The sequence below is a fragment of the Monodelphis domestica genome, chromosome 2, assembly GCF_027887165.1.
Source record: "Monodelphis domestica isolate mMonDom1 chromosome 2, mMonDom1.pri, whole genome shotgun sequence".
NCBI lineage: Eukaryota > Metazoa > Chordata > Mammalia > Didelphimorphia > Didelphidae > Monodelphis > Monodelphis domestica.
In genome coordinates this window covers 411,568,656-411,587,879 of record NC_077228.1, presented here as the reverse complement: position 1 = coordinate 411,587,879, position 19,224 = coordinate 411,568,656, and the positions used below count along the sequence as shown (strand labels likewise).

The 19,224-nt window shown below is 33.8% G+C and overlaps 1 protein-coding gene across 20 annotated transcripts in view; it reads left to right on the top strand.

The window, feature by feature from the left end:
- Positions 1-19,224, top strand: part of BCLAF1 (BCL2 associated transcription factor 1) — a 52,660-nt gene that overhangs the window by 14,891 nt on the left and 18,545 nt on the right. For 9 of the 20 annotated variants that reach the window (XR_008916681.1, XR_008916682.1, XR_008916680.1 and 6 more), the window contains exons 3-10: positions 5,526-5,651; positions 6,135-7,046; positions 8,414-9,079; positions 9,243-9,412; positions 12,014-12,119; positions 13,523-13,607; positions 16,657-16,829; positions 18,087-18,267. Coding sequence is in view for 16 of the 20 variants with exons in the window: in XM_056818840.1 (XP_056674818.1) it covers positions 5,548-5,651; positions 6,135-7,046; positions 8,414-9,079; positions 9,243-9,412; positions 12,014-12,119; positions 13,523-13,607; positions 16,657-16,829; positions 18,087-18,267 (2,397 nt within the window). In the remaining 4 variants the exon portion in view is untranslated. Of the gene's footprint in view, positions 1-5,525; positions 5,652-6,134; positions 7,047-8,413; positions 9,080-9,242; positions 9,413-12,013; positions 12,120-13,522; positions 13,608-16,656; positions 16,830-16,961; positions 17,125-18,086; positions 18,268-19,224 lie in introns of those variants that run through there. The other 11 variants (XM_056818851.1, XM_056818846.1, XM_056818849.1 and 8 more) reach the window with 4 other exon arrangements.

Genomic DNA, 19,224 nt, shown 5'->3' with positions numbered 1-19,224 from the left:
TTGTCATTTTTATGACATGGACCAACCAAGCAACTAATATATATTAGATATATCCAGTTATTTTGTAAAATATGTTTTGTATTTGTATTCATATAATTCCTGAGAGGGTCCAGGTAAGTAGATCCCCAAATATTTTTTATATTTTATAATGTTGAATGGAATTTAGTTTCCTGCTGAGTTAGAGAAAGGCTAATTTTGTGTGTATATGTGGCTATTTTATATCCTGCTAACTTTGATGAAATTATTATTTGTTTAAAATTTTAGTTGACTCGTCAAAGCTCTCTAAATAGCCCTTCACCTTTACAAAAAAACAATAATTTTGTGTCATCTTTGTCATTGCTTATTCACTTTTTCTCCTTATAACTATCATTTCTAGAGTGAATATTCTTACTCTATTTTTACTCTATTCTTATTAGATAGTCCATTAGGGATTCCCCATTATATATGCTGCTAGCTCTTGGTTTAAAATACTTACTATTAAGGAAATTAAGGAAAAGATCTATTTGTTACTGTGCTTTTTATTTGTTAACAGAAATGTATGGATTTTGTCAAGTCTTTTTTTTTTTACCCTTTCCTTTTGCCTTTGAATCAATACCCTTGGAATCAGTATTGATTCCAAGGTAGAAGGGTGGTAAGGGCTAGATAATGATTGTTAAATGACTTGCCCAGGGTCACATAGCTAGAAAGTGTCATCAAAACTTTTCTTTTTTCTTTTTAAAACATTTTTTATTTAAGTATTTTCCCAAGGTTCCATGATTTATGTTCTTTCTGTAACTATTAAAATTAACATTTAATACTCCAAATATTATATTTAATAATATTAAATTTAACTTGAAGCAAAGGGAAAGTAAAAAGCTAGAGAAATTGAGAGAGCTCCCCTAGCCTTCCCTGTGGACTAGAGGGCATCTCTCCTTTTCCCCCTCCCCTCAATCAATTCCATTGGGTTATACATGTATTAACACTCAATAACTATTTCATATTAATCATTTTTGTAATAATCTTTTAAAAAAGCAAAAACCTCACATCCAATACCTATATAAACAAGTGAAAAATCAAATGTTTTCCTTCTGTGTATCTATTTCCACAGCTCCTTCTCTCAATGTATATAGCATTTCTTCTCATAAGTCCCTCAGGATTGTCTTGGATCATTGCCTTGCTTTTAAGTAGCAAAGTCTATTAACATTTGATTGTTCCACAGTGTTTTGGTCTTTATGTACAATGTTCTCCTGGTTCTGCTCATTTCTCTCTGTATCAGTCCATGGAGGTCTTTCTAGCTAATATGGAAATCAAGCAATTTATCATTCCTTATTGCACAATAGTATTCCATCACCATCATATACCATATTTTATTCAGCCATTTCCAAATTGAGGGACACCCCCTCATTTTTCAATTTTTTGCCACCACAAAGAGCATGGTTATGAATGTTTTTGTACAAATATTTTTCATTATTATCTCTTTGGAGTACAAATCTAGTAGTGCTATTGCTGAATGAAAGGGCATGCATTCTTTTAAAGGTCTTTGGGCATAATTCCAAATTGCCTTCCAGAACGGTTGGATCAATTCACAATTCCACCAACAGTGTATTAGTGTTCCAATTTTGCCACATCCCCTCCAACAATCTGCTAGGTGTGAGGTGGTACTTCAGAGTTGTTTTGATTTACATTTCTCTAATTAGGAGGGATTTAGAACACTTTTTCATGTGGTTATTGATAGCTTTGATTTCTTCACCTGAAAACTGCCTATTCATATCCTTTGACTATTTGTCAATTGGGGAATGGCTTGATTTCTTGTACATTTGACTATGAATTTTGTTATAGAAATTTTTTCCCAATTTGTTGCTTCCCTTCTAATTTTGGTTGCATTGTTGAGTCTTTTCTGAGTAGTGCTGTGTTTACTAATATTGAACCAACCCTTGTGTAAATCCAACCTGGTCATAGTCTATAAACTTTATTATCATACATTTTTTGCTAATATTTTACTGAATATTAGTCATAGTTATTAGGAAAACTGGTCTGGAGCATTTTGCTCTCTCCTCCTGATTAGATAGCATTCCTATATTAGTATCATAGAAGACATTTGGTAGGATCACATTTTTGTTGTTGCTGACAAGTCTTGTGTGATTTTAGTTCTTACTTTGACTGCTTGCATGAAGTATTTTAATTTTAATTTTTTACGACCTGGAAATTTTAAATGTTAGCTGTTTTATTCCACAGTTTATTGTTTCTGATTTTATTTTGCCATTTCTAGTAAATCTTGGCAGTTTTTATTTTTGGTTTCCTGAAATATATTCAGGCTTTTGTCGGGGTGCACAGTGTATGTGTTCTTAGAGACTTGCAATATTTTTAGGTTGTTTTTCTTTCACTTGAATTCCCTATTAGTTGTTCTTGATAGTAGATACCTTAGATTTTTTTTAGTTTTTCAGTGTTTTAATATCGAACTAATGTTTCTTGGAGTGTCATCAAGTTTTATTTGTTCTAATTTTTAGGTTGTCCATGACTTGGGTAAGATTTTCTTTTTTTGTTTTTCTTTTCTTTTTAATAACTCTTCTGTCAATACTTAATATGGGTTCCAAGGCAGAGAGAATAAAGGGGCTAGGCAGTTGGGGGTAAGTGACTTGCTCAGAATCACACACCTAGGAAGTATCAAGGGTCAAATTTGAACCCAGGACCTCTTGTCTCCAGGCCTATCTCTCTTATCTACTGAACCACCTTCCTGCTTCTTTTTTCCACTTTCTTTTCTAATATATTCTTCCAAAGCCATTTCACTTAAAAATTTTTTATTAAAATCTTGTTTTATTACTTCTTAGTACTTTGGAAGTTCTGATGGCCAAACTATGTTTTTTCCTTTGATGCTGTGGATTTAATTAATGTGTGTGTGTGTGTGTGTGTGTGTGTGTGTGTGTGTGTGTGTGTGTGTGTGTGTGTGTGTGTGTGTGTGTGTGTGTTTTCCTGGATTTACCTCTTGGAGGTCTCTTGTCCCACAATGTTTTTTTTGATACTTTTTGATGTTTTCATCTTTTTACTTATAGTTCTGGCTTCCATACTCTTAAGTTAGGATGGTCAGGCCCTCTTATATTCCTGAGCTGGATTTGTTTCATCTCTTCCATGTATGTCTTTGCTTAGTAATTGGTTCATTGTCCTTGGTTGTGGTTCTGTTGCAGACTTCTGGCCTATTCCCCTAAAACTTGTGCTGACTTTCTAGGTGAGAAACTTCTTTCGGTTTTTCTTTAATTTTTTTCTGACTTGAGCTGATTGAAGCAGCCCAACAAAGTTTCTCTTTGGATTTTTATCTGATCATTTGCTTTGGTTCTCTTTGCTTATTGTTGAAGGAGAATTGGTCTATTTTATTACATTTCCCATTGCCATTTGAACCAGAAATCATTTTAAGTCTTGTCCCATATTTCCAAACTTTGAACTTTGGTGACTTTTCATTGGCTTTTTTCACATTTAGGGTTGAGGAGATACATGGAATAAAATCTTGGCTACTTTTGTTAGGGATTAAAGTGCCGTATTTTTTTAAAAATAGTTTTAAAAGTTTAAGCCATCTATGATATTTATGGGAGAAAACATGCAGATATCCATGATTTCCTAGGTATGCCTCTGTTATCACTCCCAAAGTATAGATTGAACATGTACATTTAAAAAGATATTTTGAATAAAACCACATTTACTAAGCCCTAACTTGAACAAAACATCATGCTAAGTGGGAATAAAAGAAAATAGTGCTAAGTGTTGGGAAAAGAAGAAAAAAACATTTCTGTTTTTAAGGAACATAAATACATTTTAGTGGGGGAAATGTGTTTAAGAGATTTTTTTTATGACACTTACCTTTGGTCTTAGAATAGATGCTGTGTATTAGTTCCAAGGCAGAGGAGAGGTAAAGTCTAGGCATTGGGGGTTAAGTGATTATTCCCCAGGATCACACAACTATTAAGTGTCTGAGATCAAATTTGAACACAGGACCTCACATCTCTAGTTGTGGTTCCCTCCATCCACTGAGCCATCTAGCTCCCCCATGTATAAGAGATTTTAATTTCATCAAATTAAATAGCTGCCTTCTTGTCCTTGGTATATAATAGCGAATTGCAAGACAAATCAAGTGATAATTCATATTTTTAATGTTATTACCAGTCATTAAAAACCATATCCATTTCTGATGTTCAATCATTTGATGGTGCCAAGGACCTTTTATAGCAGGAACTTTTATTTCTTAGTGTTCATTTACAATGTCTTTGGAATTTGCAAAGGGCTGTAGCCCTCAGAAACCATTGCCCAGTTCCTATCTCCTCAGCATTTGCTCATTTAGATGATGGTTTTGGATGGCTGGGCTTAAGGAAAAGCCAGTAGTCAGGGAGAGCATTGCCATTTGTGAGAGTGGCTTACCATTGATCACAATTGGTCAAAGTTTAGTGCTGGTATTTTTAGAGTTGGCAGGCCTCCTCCACAAGGATTGCTCCTTTTATTCTTTTTGTTTTTTAATATTAAAAAAAGTTTTAAATCCTTATCTTCTTAGAGTCAATACTGTGTGTTGGCTCTAAGGCAGAAGAGCAGCAAGGGTTAGGCAATGGAGGTTAAGTTACTTGCACAGTCACACAGCTAGGAAGTATCTGAGGCTAGATTTGACTCGTCTCTAGGGGTGACTCTCAATCTACTGCTTGCTCTCCAGCTGTCCCCAAATAAACTCTTCATGCCTATTGAACTGTTCAATAGCATAGAATCCCATATTCTAAATTTTAATTCTGTGCTGTGCAGCATTTGGGAAAAAATTAAGTTTGCTATCTAAGGTTTCTTTTTATGTATCTATTCTTACCTTTTTTGAATTGACCTAGCAAATGGCTACATCTCTATTCCTTCTCAATTTTTGTTCTCACCTGCATCATATCATCCAGAAGCCTTTAGTGTCAAATTAGGCATTGTAGAGCATTGTGCTGTAGCTGATCAAGGAACTTTTTATCACATTACTCTTCTAGAATATTGTCTAGCTCCATGCCAGTCATTATTGTCCATGGAATAGCCAGTTTAGCTAATTTGCCAGATGAAAATTGGTAGCCTGCCTGGTGGATTAATACTTTTGGTCTCTGGCATCATGTTATTTGCATATTCTTTTTTTAAGTTCCTTATCTGTAATACTATGTCATCGTTTATCTTTTACAGGAGAATTTTGGGGATTTGTATCAGTCATGGAATAACATGTAATATTTGCTACAGTAGAATATAATTGCCATTTCTGGCTTCTGTAGCCATTGCTTTTTTTGGGTTGAGACATATATAGATGGGATGAGAACTTAGAAATGTGTTTTTTCCCATGCATAGTGTTTGTTATTCTATAGAAAAATTGGATTTTATCTGAGGTTATTGTCTTCTGAATTTACTCAAATTATTTGAAAAGATAAATTTTTGAATCATTTTGAGATACAGAGTTACTTTTTTGGCTCATTTTATTTTTATCTATTATAGAATACTTTACAGACAATATTGTGAAGTTAAATAGATTACATATTGCTAATTTTACAATTTCATTTCAGTAGGAATAATCCACTGGAAGAAATGGGTCGTTCCAACTCTAGATCACATTCTTCAAGATCGAAGTCCAGATCACAGTCTAGTTCCAGGTCAAGGTCCAGATCACATTCTAGAAAGAAGAGATACAGGTGAATTCATCAATTTGTACCTTTTTAGTTCTCTCTTTATTGTCTTCAAAATTCAATGCTTTTAGATTTTATCAGTTCATAGTCATATGTACTTTGGGATAAATCAATAGTTTTCTGCATATTGCACTTTATTGTTCTTCCTTTTTGCTATTTTTTATGTCTCATTCATTACACTTTTATTTCTTCTTAACCTTCTTAGTTTCCTTTCGCAACACTGACCATGTAGAAATAAAATATTCCTATTTGCTGGTAATAAGTTTTTGGGCAGGTTTAGCTTTTTAAAAATAATTTTTTATTGATTTTGTTTTGACAATAATAAGAACATCAAGCAGATGTTTCTAATTTTTGTTTTTTAAAAAATATTAATATATTTAATTCAATATTAGTTACACTTTTTAAAGAAATATCCATAATGCTAAAATTATATATTTTCCATTCTCATTCCATTAATTCTGGTTTTCTTTTTTTTTTTCCCAATTTTAGTTCTAGGTCTCGTTCCAGGACGTATTCACGATCTCGGAGTAGAGATCGTGTTTATTCTAGAGATTATCGACGAGATTACAGAAATAATAGAGGAATGAGAAGGCCTTATGGGTACAGAGGAAGGGGTAGAGGGTATTATCAAGGAGGTGGTGGTAGATATCATCGAGGTGGCTATAGACCTGTCTGGAATAGAAGACACTCACGGAGCCCTAGACGGGGTCGTTCACGTTCCAGGAGTCCAAAACGAAGATCTGTGTCTTCTCAGAGATCTAGAAGCCGATCTCGCCGGTCTTACAGATCTTCCAGGTCTCCAAGGTCATCTTCATCTCGCTCATCATCCCCATATAGCAAGTCACCAGTCTCCTCAAAAAGGCGAGGGTCTCTTGAAAAGCAGACCAAAAAACCTGAAGGGGCTCCCCCAGAAGACAGCCCTTTGAAAAACAAATCACAGGATGAACAGAAAGATACATTTGAACATGACCCCTCTGAACCCATTGATGATTTTAATAAATCATCAGCGGCATCTGGTGACATTTGGCCTGGTCTTTCAGCATATGATAATAGTCCAAGATCACCTCACAGCCCTTCTCCTGTTGCTACACCACCTAGTCAGAGTTCATCTTGTTCTGATGCTCCCATGCTCAGCACAGCCCACTCTGCAAAAAATACTCCTTCTCAGCATTCACATTCCATTCAACATAGTCCCGAGAGGTCTGGATCTGGTTCCCTTGGAAATGGTTCGAGTCGCTACAGTCCCTCTCAGAATAGCCCAATCCATCACATACCTTCACGAAGAAGCCCTGCAAAGACAATCCCACCACAGAATGTTCCAAGAGAAGAAACTAGAATTCGTTCATTTTATCCTGATGGTGGAGATCAGGAAACTGCAAAGACTGGAAAGTTTTTAAAAAGGTAAGAATTATGTTTTGGATAATCCTTGTTAAAAACAGTATCATTCATTTCATTCATAATGCTCATTTCATTTCCAAAATTCTTTTTGGCTGTGGAAATTTGGGAATCAGTGTTAAACATATTTTAAGTCTAGCCTTCTCATGCTAAAGTCTTTATACTTTTTGTTATAACACACTCCTAATTATTTACATTTTTTTTGGAGTAGTGGAGAATGAGAGCAGAATCTTTTTGATTCTGTTACTTTTCAGACCTTCCTAGCATAGTTATGTAAAGAACTAAAAAAGATTAGGAAGTAGAACTATTTATTTAACTTCTGCAGAATTTTATTTTTGGCAATAGAAATTAATTATGTAAGTTTGGAGCATTTTGTTCCTAAATAATTAATGTTTAATTATATAATTTCTTATGAATAAGTCTTATCAATATATTCTGTCTACATTGTAAGAATTTTGTAAAGAAGTTTGCAAGAAGTTTCATTTTCCTAGTTGATTCATAATCATAATATTTTAATACAGAATTCAAGAAGTATGTGTTTTGTTACATAGCTTAATTTACTGTTTTAATTCACGTTTTAGACACTTGCCTAAGGAGCTTATTCAATATGTATATTTATTGAAGTGATTTTGATTTTGTTATATTGGGACGTGTAGTAAGCATATCATTTATGCTGTTACCACAGTTTTGTTTATTCAACTGATACATTTTCTATTCATGAATATACCTAGTCTTTTAACATAGAGCAAATTATATTAGTAAATTGGAAGCATTTTGTGATTGAAATGAAGGCTATGATAAGTAATAAGTACTTTTGCTATTGTACTTTAATAAAAAATATTGGTGTGTGGCTTACTTAGAAAGTAGTATGCCAATGACTAAGGGAAATTGTCCAAATCTTTTGGGAGATGGTTTTAAACATAAAAAAATAAGTTTATACAGACTTCATATCCATGTTATTGGTATTGGTATTTATATCAAAGGAATGGTTCTTACCCTGCAATTGATAAGCTAGCTTTTTAAGTTATAGAAATATTTTTCTGAAGCTTTGTAGAAGTATAAGAATTTGGTGGTCTGGAATTGTGGACTGTGTTGTTAACTTGGATGGGCTTTTGAGGAGATTTTTTCCCCCTTTAAATTCTAGAAGAGAATATTATGTAATTCAAATAGCTTTTTTTTAACATAGTCTCACAAAATGACACCTATATATGTTTAATGTTTTGCAAAAGCAGAATATCAAATTGAGACATTTTTCATTGTGGGATTTATTCCTTTTGTTGCTGATCCTGTGATGTTGGGCAACACATTAAGTATAAAAGAAAATGAAAATGAATGCAATCCAGAGTTACCATCCTCTTCTTTGCTATTTACAGGTACACAGATGAAGAGTCTAGAGTATACCTGCTTGATAGGGGTAATACCAGGGAGAAAGAGGCCCAGAAGGAGAAAGGAACAGAAAAAGGGAGGGCAGAGGGAGAATGGGAGGATCAGGAAACTTTAGATTATTTCAGTGATAAAGAGGCTGGAAAACGAAAGTTTAATGATTCAGAAGGGGATGACACAGAGGAGACTGAGGATTATAGACAGTTCAGGAAGTCTGTCCTGGCAGATCAGGGTAAAAATTTTGCTACTGCATCTCATCGGAATGCTGAGGAGGAAGGAGCCAAGTACAAATCTAAAGTTTCACTGAAGGGCAATAGAGAAAGTGATGGATTTAGAGAAGATAAAAATTATAAACTTAAAGAGACTGGATATGTAGTGGAAAGGCCTAGCACTACAAAAGATAAGCACAAGGAAGACGACAAAAGTTCTGAGAGAATAATGGTGAAGAAAGAAACTCAGTCACCTGAGCAGGTAAAGTCTGAAAAGCTCAAAGAACTCTTTGATTACAGTCCCCCTCTACACAAGAATCTGGAGGCGAGAGAAAAGTCTACCTTCAGAGAGGAGAGTCCACTTAGGATCAAAATGATAGCCAGTGATTCTCATCGCCCTGAAGTCAAACTCAAAATGGCACCCGTACCTCTTGATGATTCCAACAGGTAAATGATCTCACAGAGGTGCTTATTAAACCTTGTGGACATTGAATCAGTATTGAACTGTTGTTAATCTTATTTTTTTCCCTTATAATGCTTATCTCCATGATATTCAAACCAATGGTATTTTTTCTTTTGTGTGTGTGTTTTTGTTATTGACATACTCTAGACCTGCTTCCTTGACTAAAGACAGGCTGCTTGCTAGTACACTTGTCCATTCTGTCAAGAAGGAACAAGAATTCCGGTCCATCTTTGACCACATTAAGTTGCCACAGGCCAGCAAAAGCACTTCAGAGTCATTTATTCAGCACATTGTGTCCTTGGTTCATCATGTTAAAGGTAAGTTTAGGTTACCTAAACTTTTATTAACATAAAAGTAAAAAATTACTTTAGGAGAAATGAACAGTAGCATAATCTGAATTAACTAAAGCTAACTTAATTGAACATTAAGTCTTTGGGGAAAATTTTTTGTAATCTTAGAGTACTTACTATGTCAATCCCCTGAAGTATTTAATAAAAATGTAATTTAAATTCTAAATAAATTAGCAAAGAAAACTTATCCCTAGAAATCCATTTTATGAGAAAATGAGAAAAAATGATTTATTAATGTGAAACTTTATAAGATATTTGAACTCTGCCCAATTTGGCATTTTGAAATTAAAAAATTTCATATTATAAAATTTTCTCCATTTAGTATATTTTTTGGAGATCACTCATCTCTTTGTTATGGTGGTACTGTTGGTTTCAAGCTAATTAGAATGAATTTTCATTCTTTATCCTCATTACTTACCTATGATATATGTGTACATTCCTGTGTACCTTTACTACATTTGATTATGTAGTACTCAAGATTTTATGATATAAATTTGGCATCATTTCTTCATATTTATGACATAAAAGTAATTTAAAAGTTCTAAGTAAATGTGATTTGTTGATTTACCCTCCTTTATGTACCAAGCAGACAATATTGTAATTGAGTAAATTTTAATAAATTCAATATCTAAATCGCAAGTAGCATATTTGAACCTAACTAAAATGCTGGATTATAAATACTTCGTCTCTTGTTTTTATGCTGCTTAATTTTTATGGTGATAGCTTTTATGAAATAGTGAATAAGTCATAAAGAAATCATACATATATTGTCATAGTACTTCAAAAGGGGGAACTCTTCCATGTAAAAAGATATAATTTAAAAGATTAGGCAATTAATAGTTGTAAGTTTTTCTATATAAGAAAAATAAAATTCGAAATATTTTGGTATTCTTAATAGTTTTACCAGTATGTAATGTTAATTTTGAAGGTTTTAAAGCTGTTCAGAAGTTATAGGGCATTACTTTTTGGGCAGCTGCATCAGTTGAAGGCAGCTTAACTGAAATGGTTTTTTTCCCCAGAATATTTCCTGGCTGGTTGGTTTTGAAACCAAACCTCTTTTTTCTTTTTTTAAAGAATGTTTTGATGCTAACTCTCCTAGCCTAAATTTGCCATTTGTGATTTATTATGCACCAATATCCAAATTTTGACTGGTGGATAGCCTGCTGAATTTCTCCTAAAATGTAGTTGTGTTAGTGTAATAACCAAAGGCCCTTGGCAAGTAACTAGGTTTGAGAACCAATTTGTGGCCAAATTATTGATGTACATGAAACATTAGAATTATTGGTTTCTTTTCCTCCCTTCCTTTTTTCCCCCTTTTTTGGCCTTTTGCAACATTTCACGAATGATACTGAATTTTGAGATCAGATTTTAGTAAATTTTCTCCTTTTTCATTTTATTTTTTTTTTAACTGTAGTTATGTTTCATTATTGGTATTGTGCAACCGATCTGAACAGCTCTTTCTTCATATAGAGCTGAAAATGCCCAGTGATGTTTTCTTTTTCATTGTAACTAGGTCCTGGAATATGTTTTGAAATGGCAAAATCCATGTTTCAAAGTAAAATAGCTGTTGAAAGATACAGATGCAAAAACAGGCAAAGTTGAATCTTCTGTCTTCCTGGCAAAAATGGCATAAAAACTGAGTTGCTAGCTCAAATTCCTGGGTTTCATGGAATTATGATTGAGGCACTACCCTTGTAGTGGCCGTTTCAAGTTTTAATGATTGGTTATGAGACATGTGCTGGATATTGGGCGGTAAGTTGACACAGATGTATGTTGACCTGTTAAGCAGATAGCTTGCTTCATATGTAACATTTCATAGTTCATGACTTTATGCGTCTTTCTAGTTTACATTTAAAACACATTTGTTGAGCTGGTCTTTAAAAACAAAAAAGAAAGTTAATGTTACTGATTTTAAAACATTGTTTAAAGAAAAGCAAGAGAAAAATCCATTACCAAATATGCTGTCAGGTTTGCCAAGATGCCAGATGTTTTTAAAAAAAATAAATATTAACAGTAGGGGTACTTTTTTTTTTATTAGAACTGGCAGTGTAAAGACATTTTCTACACATAATTTGTAATAATTTCTTAATGCAGAAATTATAGCTTTTATCAAAACAGATTTATAGTCATTTCATTATTGCACTAATTCAGAATAATCTCTTTGTTCTTCCAAATAATGACTTGAAACTACATATGGGTAAGGTATAGAAGCCCATAGACTACTGTTCTTTTTTTTTCTTCTATTTAAGGAAAGAGTACATCAATGAAATGGGAAAAGAGATTCATGACTTAATCCTACAATTATTGTGTTTGGATTATAGGGGGTATTATTGATAGGGTATATCTGTGAGGTAGCTTGCAGTGGTTGTGCTCTGCTACTATCACTCCAAATTGAGGTACAAGAATTAAGGGAATGGGGTGGGAATTCTTTGTAATACTTGTCTCTCTCCTGCTAGGTTTCTTGAGTATGTTATTTACTTTTCACCTGCTACATCCCCTTCTGTCAGGAATGGAAATGTTTGTGAAAGTAGAAATAACTAACCAAATAGTATTTCTCCTAATCAACAGAGCAATACTTCAAATCAGCTGCAATGACCCTAAATGAAAGATTCACCTCATATCAGAAGGCCACTGAAGAACATAGCACCCGGCAAAAAAGCCCAGAGATACACAGGTATGTAGCATTGTATAATTGTTACATAAAGATAATGACTTTATTTGGAGTTTGTGAGTTCAGAAAATTATGATTCATGTGTACTGGTTTTGTAGCCATTCCTATCCTTTCAAGTTTCTATAGCTTTGGTATAAGATATGTAAAAGATATTTATTTCCATTTTACCTTATAAAAATTTAGGGGGGACAGCTGGGTAGCTCAGTGGATTGAGAACTAGGCCTAGAGCCTGGAGGTCCTAGGTTCAAATCTGGCCTCAGACACTTCCTAGCTGTGTGACCCTGGGCAAGTCACTTGACCCCCCATTGCCTAGCCCTTCCCACTCTTCTGCCTTGGAGCCAATACACAGTATTGACTCCAAGATGGAAGGTAAGGGTTTAAAAAAAAATTTTTAGGTTAGCATGTAAAATTTGCGAGAACTTCTTGTTCTAATACATTGGTTTTGACTGAGATTAGAACCTATCATTCTAATCTATTACTCCTTTCTGTAATAGCATCTCATTTTGTAGAAATTGCTGGACGGTGTATTTTGGGGAGGTACTTTTGAAGCTTTTGATGAAAACTGTCTAAATAATTAAATAATTTAAAGAAATGAAATAATTTAATAAATACTGTGTTCTTAAAAGGCATTATGAAATAAGATAGAAAAAAATCTGTTACACATAGAAATTGTGTTATTAAGACTGATCCCACAAGATAGCTTTTGTAGAACTTTGTTCATTTTGTTCTGTAGCTAAGGCTGGAAATACCCATGAGTTCTTATCTAAAGAACTTTGTTGACTTAGAAATATTTGTGAATAAGATCTTTAAAAACTTGTCTTTTTGATTTTCCATCCAGCACTTACTTCAGAAACAGCTCATTATAAATGAGAGGGGCAGGAAGTTGTTACTTACGAGGCACTGAAAATGACAATTGATAGCTTTATGGCAAGGTAATAGACATAGAAGTGTTCTAAAAAGATAAGGAACAGTATTGTGGGGGCAAAGAGGTAAATGGCTGGACATTTCTCTAGTTTCCAAATCATTATTATAACAACAATTGATGTTTATAATACTAACAAAATTTTTAAGGTCTTAAGTTATACCAAGTATTTTGTTTATGGATCAAGGCTGTATGCAGTTTTCTTTTTAAGCTTTCCATTACATTTTTAAAGAATGTTGTGTGCTTAGAGAAATAGGCTTCATTTGTCTAGAAAGTTTGCTCTTGTGGAATGCTTCATTCCTCAGTGGTGGCAGATGAGTCTTCTAATACTTTGATTTGTTACAACTGCTAATTGTATTACTGTGCTAAGTCATTTTACTGGTTTAAAGACATCCGACATTATGTTAATTACCAATTTAGACAATATATACTGTATTTTTTAATACAATAATAACAATTACACTTAAACCCAATTTATATTAAGGAGAATTGACATCTCTCCGAGTGCCCTGAGGAAGCATACCCGCTTATCAGGAGAAGAGAGAGTTTTTAAAGAAGAAAATCAAAAGGTATGGACTTGATAACTATTTCTATTTTATATTAATTTCAGTGACTGATAATATTACATTTAAATTTCATCTAAATGGATCCATGTTTTAATTAATACAGATTAGGTCTCAATGAGGAAACTCCCTTATTAAAAGAGATTGGCCACTGACCTGCAATTTATAATTTGAGAGTTGCAAGGGTACCGAGAGGTTACTGGATTTCTTAAGAGATGCATAAACTAGTCTCTGTGCAATATGAGACTGAACAAACCTCATGAAACATAGAGGCAATAGAATTGTGCCTTGATTTTTCAAGCAACAGATTTAGTTTTGTCTTATGTTTAAAGATGACCAACCAAGAAGATCAAAAAGCATATTCCTTGTTTACTGAGTGGCTGGTAATAGCCTTTGATGGATTGTCCAAGAACTTAACCTTTATTTAAAATATTATCATATGAGAATTTGTTCTAAGCATCTGACATTACAAATGAACTCTTCAAAACATAAGGCTTTTTGAGATTTGCAACAGGAAATCTGCATGTTAGAAAATAAGGCCTATGTGTAAATTTGTGATACGCCAATTGAACAGAGTAAGCATGAAATCAAGGGGAAAAGTAAAAGATAACTTTTACCTTTTCTGGTTATAGAAAGCTATTTTCATGTTGTTTCAGAGCCAGTTGTGGCTTTGAAGAGCAGTGGTAGAAGTGTGGCAAAGGGTAGAGCTAACCTGAAATGCATTTGTTTCTTTTCTAAGAATCTACCAGGATGTAAATTGTTTAATTAGGCATGATATTAATCTCCACTATAGATCTACACTACCTTATGCTTTATAAGATACCTTGCATTTTTGGAAGTCTTTACCAACAATGATATTTCTGATAGGCAATAAATACTAAGCTGAAAAAAGTCCTAATTTGGGCCTAATGATGCCATCATTTGAGGATTAGCTTCATAAGTTTGTTCACTTGTTTGGCCATGAAGTGGCAATATTTTGGCTAAAAGAAAAAATGCCTAAAATCTCCACCAGTTTGCATAGGAGTTGTAGTTTGTCTTTCCAACAGGGGAGACCCATACTGAAGAAATCATTAATCCTTTAATATATTGAAAACATTAACAGATTTTGAGTACCTAAAATAGTGTCTTATTAGGTTGAGAAGTTACTGAAATTGAACATTTTTGTGTGTGGGCTGGGTATCTGTGATACAATGTTTTAATGAGTCTTTTCTGTATTTGACATTTTGGGGTAACTCATTTTCCTTTGGTAGTTTTTGTTGTAGATGTTGGAAGTTAGTGGTAACCATGATGAATTTTGAGCAGCACACGTGTGCGTATGACTTAACAGACTAATGGCATATGTATATCAATATATTTATACATATGTTATGTGGGAGGGTGAGGATATAAATAAAAATCCATTTCTCTAAAGTAGAGTCATTTCCCTCATTCTGTTCTTTGTGTTTTGAACTTGTTAGGGATATCATGAACTGAAAAAGTTTGGGGGTAACAGTATTGTGAAGTCAAGGACTGTGTCTAATTCTTTTTTATATCTTCCACAGCACCTAGCACAGTGTCTTGAACATAGTAGGCAGTCAGTAAATATTTGTTGACTGAATGAAAGGGTCATTTAAGATCCTATGCTGGAAACTTAAAAGCAGTGATATTGAGACTGTGATACTCAAGCTTCATTTAGCTCTTTCAGTCAGGTACAACCTATTTTTTCTGTAGTCAGAGTATTATTTTATACAAACTCTTAATTGGATGTACAATAGCTTTATTACTTTTGTTTAATGGTAAAGGCAAAAATGACACCAGAGTCATGTAACTGTGAGTACCACTGTTTCAAAGACTAAAAACCATGTTGTAGCAGGCCATAACAAGTAGTAGAAGGACATTGTTTTAGCACTTCTCCTTACCACCCCTCTTTCCTTTCTTTCACAGTGGGGTTTTAATTCTAGTTTGGGCTCTTATGTATGGGGATGGAAAGAGCAAAAGTAAGAGTCTTACTGCTCTTTTTTATTCTGTTATCCTAGGAGCAAATGTATATACATCTTAGTAAATAGTTTTTATTCAATCCATATCCATATTGTTTAGCATCTTATTGGTTATATAATTTTCCCCCCTCAGATGCATTCCTTCACATTCTCAAATGTCTAGCAGTTAACCCTCCTCTCCCCCAAAATAAAACTAATAGAATTTAGTACATTGAATTGGAACTTTTTAAAATTAGTACCTAATGCAGTATCTAAATGGAAAGAAGTTAGAAGATAGCCTAGGTAACTGAGTTCAGAATTGGGAATTAATTAACATTTCTGACTCTGTCTCCTCTGTACTGTAGTCAACTTAATTAAACCATGTGCATTTGAATATTACTGAAAATGACTCTTTGTCATTGTTAGGAGGGTTGGTCCAGTTAGTGTTTAGTGTTATTGAGCCCAAGATCATGAGAATTCTGGTATTTACAAGTTAAGAAGCTGTTCCATGGCCACAAATTCTATTTTTAATACTAGCTACTCAAAAATGTGTGATTAGAACAACTGGCTCTGAATTATATAGGGTACACAAATATACCTTGTTACAATTAAAAATAATTCCAAGGGGCAGCTAGGTGGCTCAGTGGATGAGAGTCAGGTCTGGTTTCAAATCTGGCCTCATACACTTCGTAGCTGTGTGACCCTGGGCAAATCACTTGACCCCCCATTGTGTAGCCCTTACTGCTCTTCTGTCTTGGATGGATTCCAAGACAGAAGGTAAGGATTTTATTAAAAAATAATAATCAAAATAAATCCACACATTTCTTGGCTGCCAGTTGCATACTGTGTAAAGTACAATACATTTTATTTTTTAAAAACTTATAAAATTTACTCAAATTAATTTATAGTATATTTTCCCTTAAATTTTTAAGTAAATTATCTTCCTCAGCATATATATTGTTATAAAAATTTTACTAAAGTATGTAACATTCTTTATGCCATTAAAAATTCCAGATTAGATATGGGTAGATAGATTAGCTTTATTTTTCACTTTTAATTATTTTTAAAAATGCTTTATTTCTCATTTATTCCTTTTATAGGGAGATAAAAAATTAAGGTGTGATTCTGCTGATCTTCGACATGACATTGATCGTCGCAGAAAAGAAAGAAGTAAAGAACGGGGAGATTCCAAGGGCTCCAGGGAATCCAGTGGATCCAGAAAGCAAGAAAAAACTAAAGATTACAAAGAATACAAATCTTACAAAGATGACAGGTAATTGTTAAAATGGTCTAAGTAGGTTTTAGCTTCTAATTAGCCATTTGTAATTGTCAGCTTAATTGCTTTCAATTTTCACTGTGTAATCGAATGTTTAAATTTAAACAATTAAAATTATTTGTTTTACAGCAAAAATGTATTTGTCTTTTACACGGCTTATGGTGGATGAGGACAAAAACTTTGGAATAGCAAGCTAACACTGAAAAAAAAAATGACAAATTAATGTGTCCTATTATCCAGGCTACATCAGGAGGTTGGACTTCAATGCAGTGCATTTCTAGAAACAGTTTGTGTAAGAACTTTGGTTCGTTATGCTTGATTCCGCACTTTTTCAACTCATAACACCCAGAGTACAAAAATTTTTAAATGATGGCCAGAGGTTTTTAACATGGGTGAGATGGGGGGGAGGAAGTACTAATTTTTAAGAAGTATCAATTTGTAATAGTCTTTTTAGTAATATTTCCATGGATACTGTGTAGCAGTGGAAAGAGTTACTGCAGGTATGAACCTTTTGGGTGTTTTGTTAGGATCATGTAAATCTAATCACAGTGGCAAATGTTATATATGTACACACATATACATATATATGTATTGTGTAATTAGATTACATATATACATCTATACACATATGTATAGATGTATATATGTATATATTTATATGTTAACTAGCTAGTAAACTAGTGAATTTTAAGTATTTAGGTTTTTAATTGCTATTCATTGGATGAATGTGGATTTTAGTTGTGCCTCTGTAACTGGTCTCTGTAGTATTATACAATTTGTTCTTCTATATGGTGCTACATAGGGACCTTACCATACCAACTGTTTGGTCATGAATATGTAGCTATTTCAATTATGTTGATGAAACTTTGCCTATGAGGCATTCTTCCCTTGTCCATCTCTTGATTCCCCCCCACCCCCACCCCCCACAAAAGCAAATTAAAAGAAGCAAGCTAATATTTGAAATTTTAAAGAACAAAATTTATTCTTATAGTTTGCTGGCTTCTGACTGGCTGGCTACAGTATGGTTCCCCCCTCCCCCCACTAACAAAATAAAATCAGAATGTGGAAGGAGAATGGAAACTGAAAATGTATCCAAGTTTAACTCACAATTACTTCACTTTTGCGTTATGTTTAATAGGCCAGTGCTTTAAAAATACAAAACAAAACCCAAAGATCTCCTATAGTTTTAAGATTCTACAGATTGTCCATCCTTTTAAAAATAGCACAGAGTATTTTTTATTTTTATTTTTGCAGTAAACATAAAAGCAGAGAGCAGGACCGTTCTCGATCTTCATCCTCTTCATCATCATCTTCCTCAGCCAGTTCTCGAGAAGAAAAGGACAGTAAGAAGGAAAGAGAAGAAGAGTTTAAAACCCATCATGAACCAAAAGAATATTCAGGCTTTACAGGAGTCAGCCGGCCCAGAGGAACTTTTGTAAGTTCTGAAATTCCCTGGTGCTTTCAGGGAATTGTATTACATATATAGTGATAATCTTCAGGAAAGTAATGGATCAGATCTATGACAGTAGATGTGATTGTTTATTATTAGTTAATTGCATTTATAGTAGAAAACCTGGTGTTGGAGATGTTGCTGTTAGTATTATGTCTTCAGTAAATGACAAATAATTGTAGCAATTTAGATGCAGAGTGGAGAGAATGCTGGACTTGGAGTCAGGGAGAACTGGGTGAAAGCCCATCTCTGACACATAACTGTGTAGGCAAGTCACTTAACTCCTCTGAGCCTTAGGCAATTCTAAAGGCTGTAAGTTAGACTTGTTGCTATTTGTTTCTGTGGAGGGAGTGATAGGACCTTGATTTAATGATGTATACAAACCAGACAGTTTCTTTCCCTGGCTCTGGAAGTGATTATAACTATTGAGCGCATTTCCAAAGAAAAAGTTTATATTTTAAAGCAGGGGGCAGTTATTTTCCTTTGTATAAAATATGATATTCCTGCCACATCTAATTTTGATTCCTATTCCATGTCAGAAGCTCCCTGGTGTAAATGAGAAGGGTGCATGAATACCAAAGGTTGAAGTAGCACAAAGTCCTTGGCTTGTAGTAGGTCAGAGGATTCATTCATTTGATGACTCTATAGCAATCTCTAAAGAAAGTAGAGCATTTTGTTGATTGTGAGAAAGCAGAAACAACTCAGTTTTTCTATACTTTGAGTTTAGTCCTTGGAAGTTGTGTTATGTGCCCTCCATTTCCCCCTTTTAAAAAATTTTAACTTCGTATATTTCCACCAACTTCCAGTGGGCAGAATTTTTCCTGATCGTATAAACTTTATATTTTCACTCCTCATGGGCTTGAAAGAGGCAGGACAAATAATGCAGTGAAATGATGGTTTGCATGTAACTAAACAGCTTTTGACTGCATAACTAAACAATTT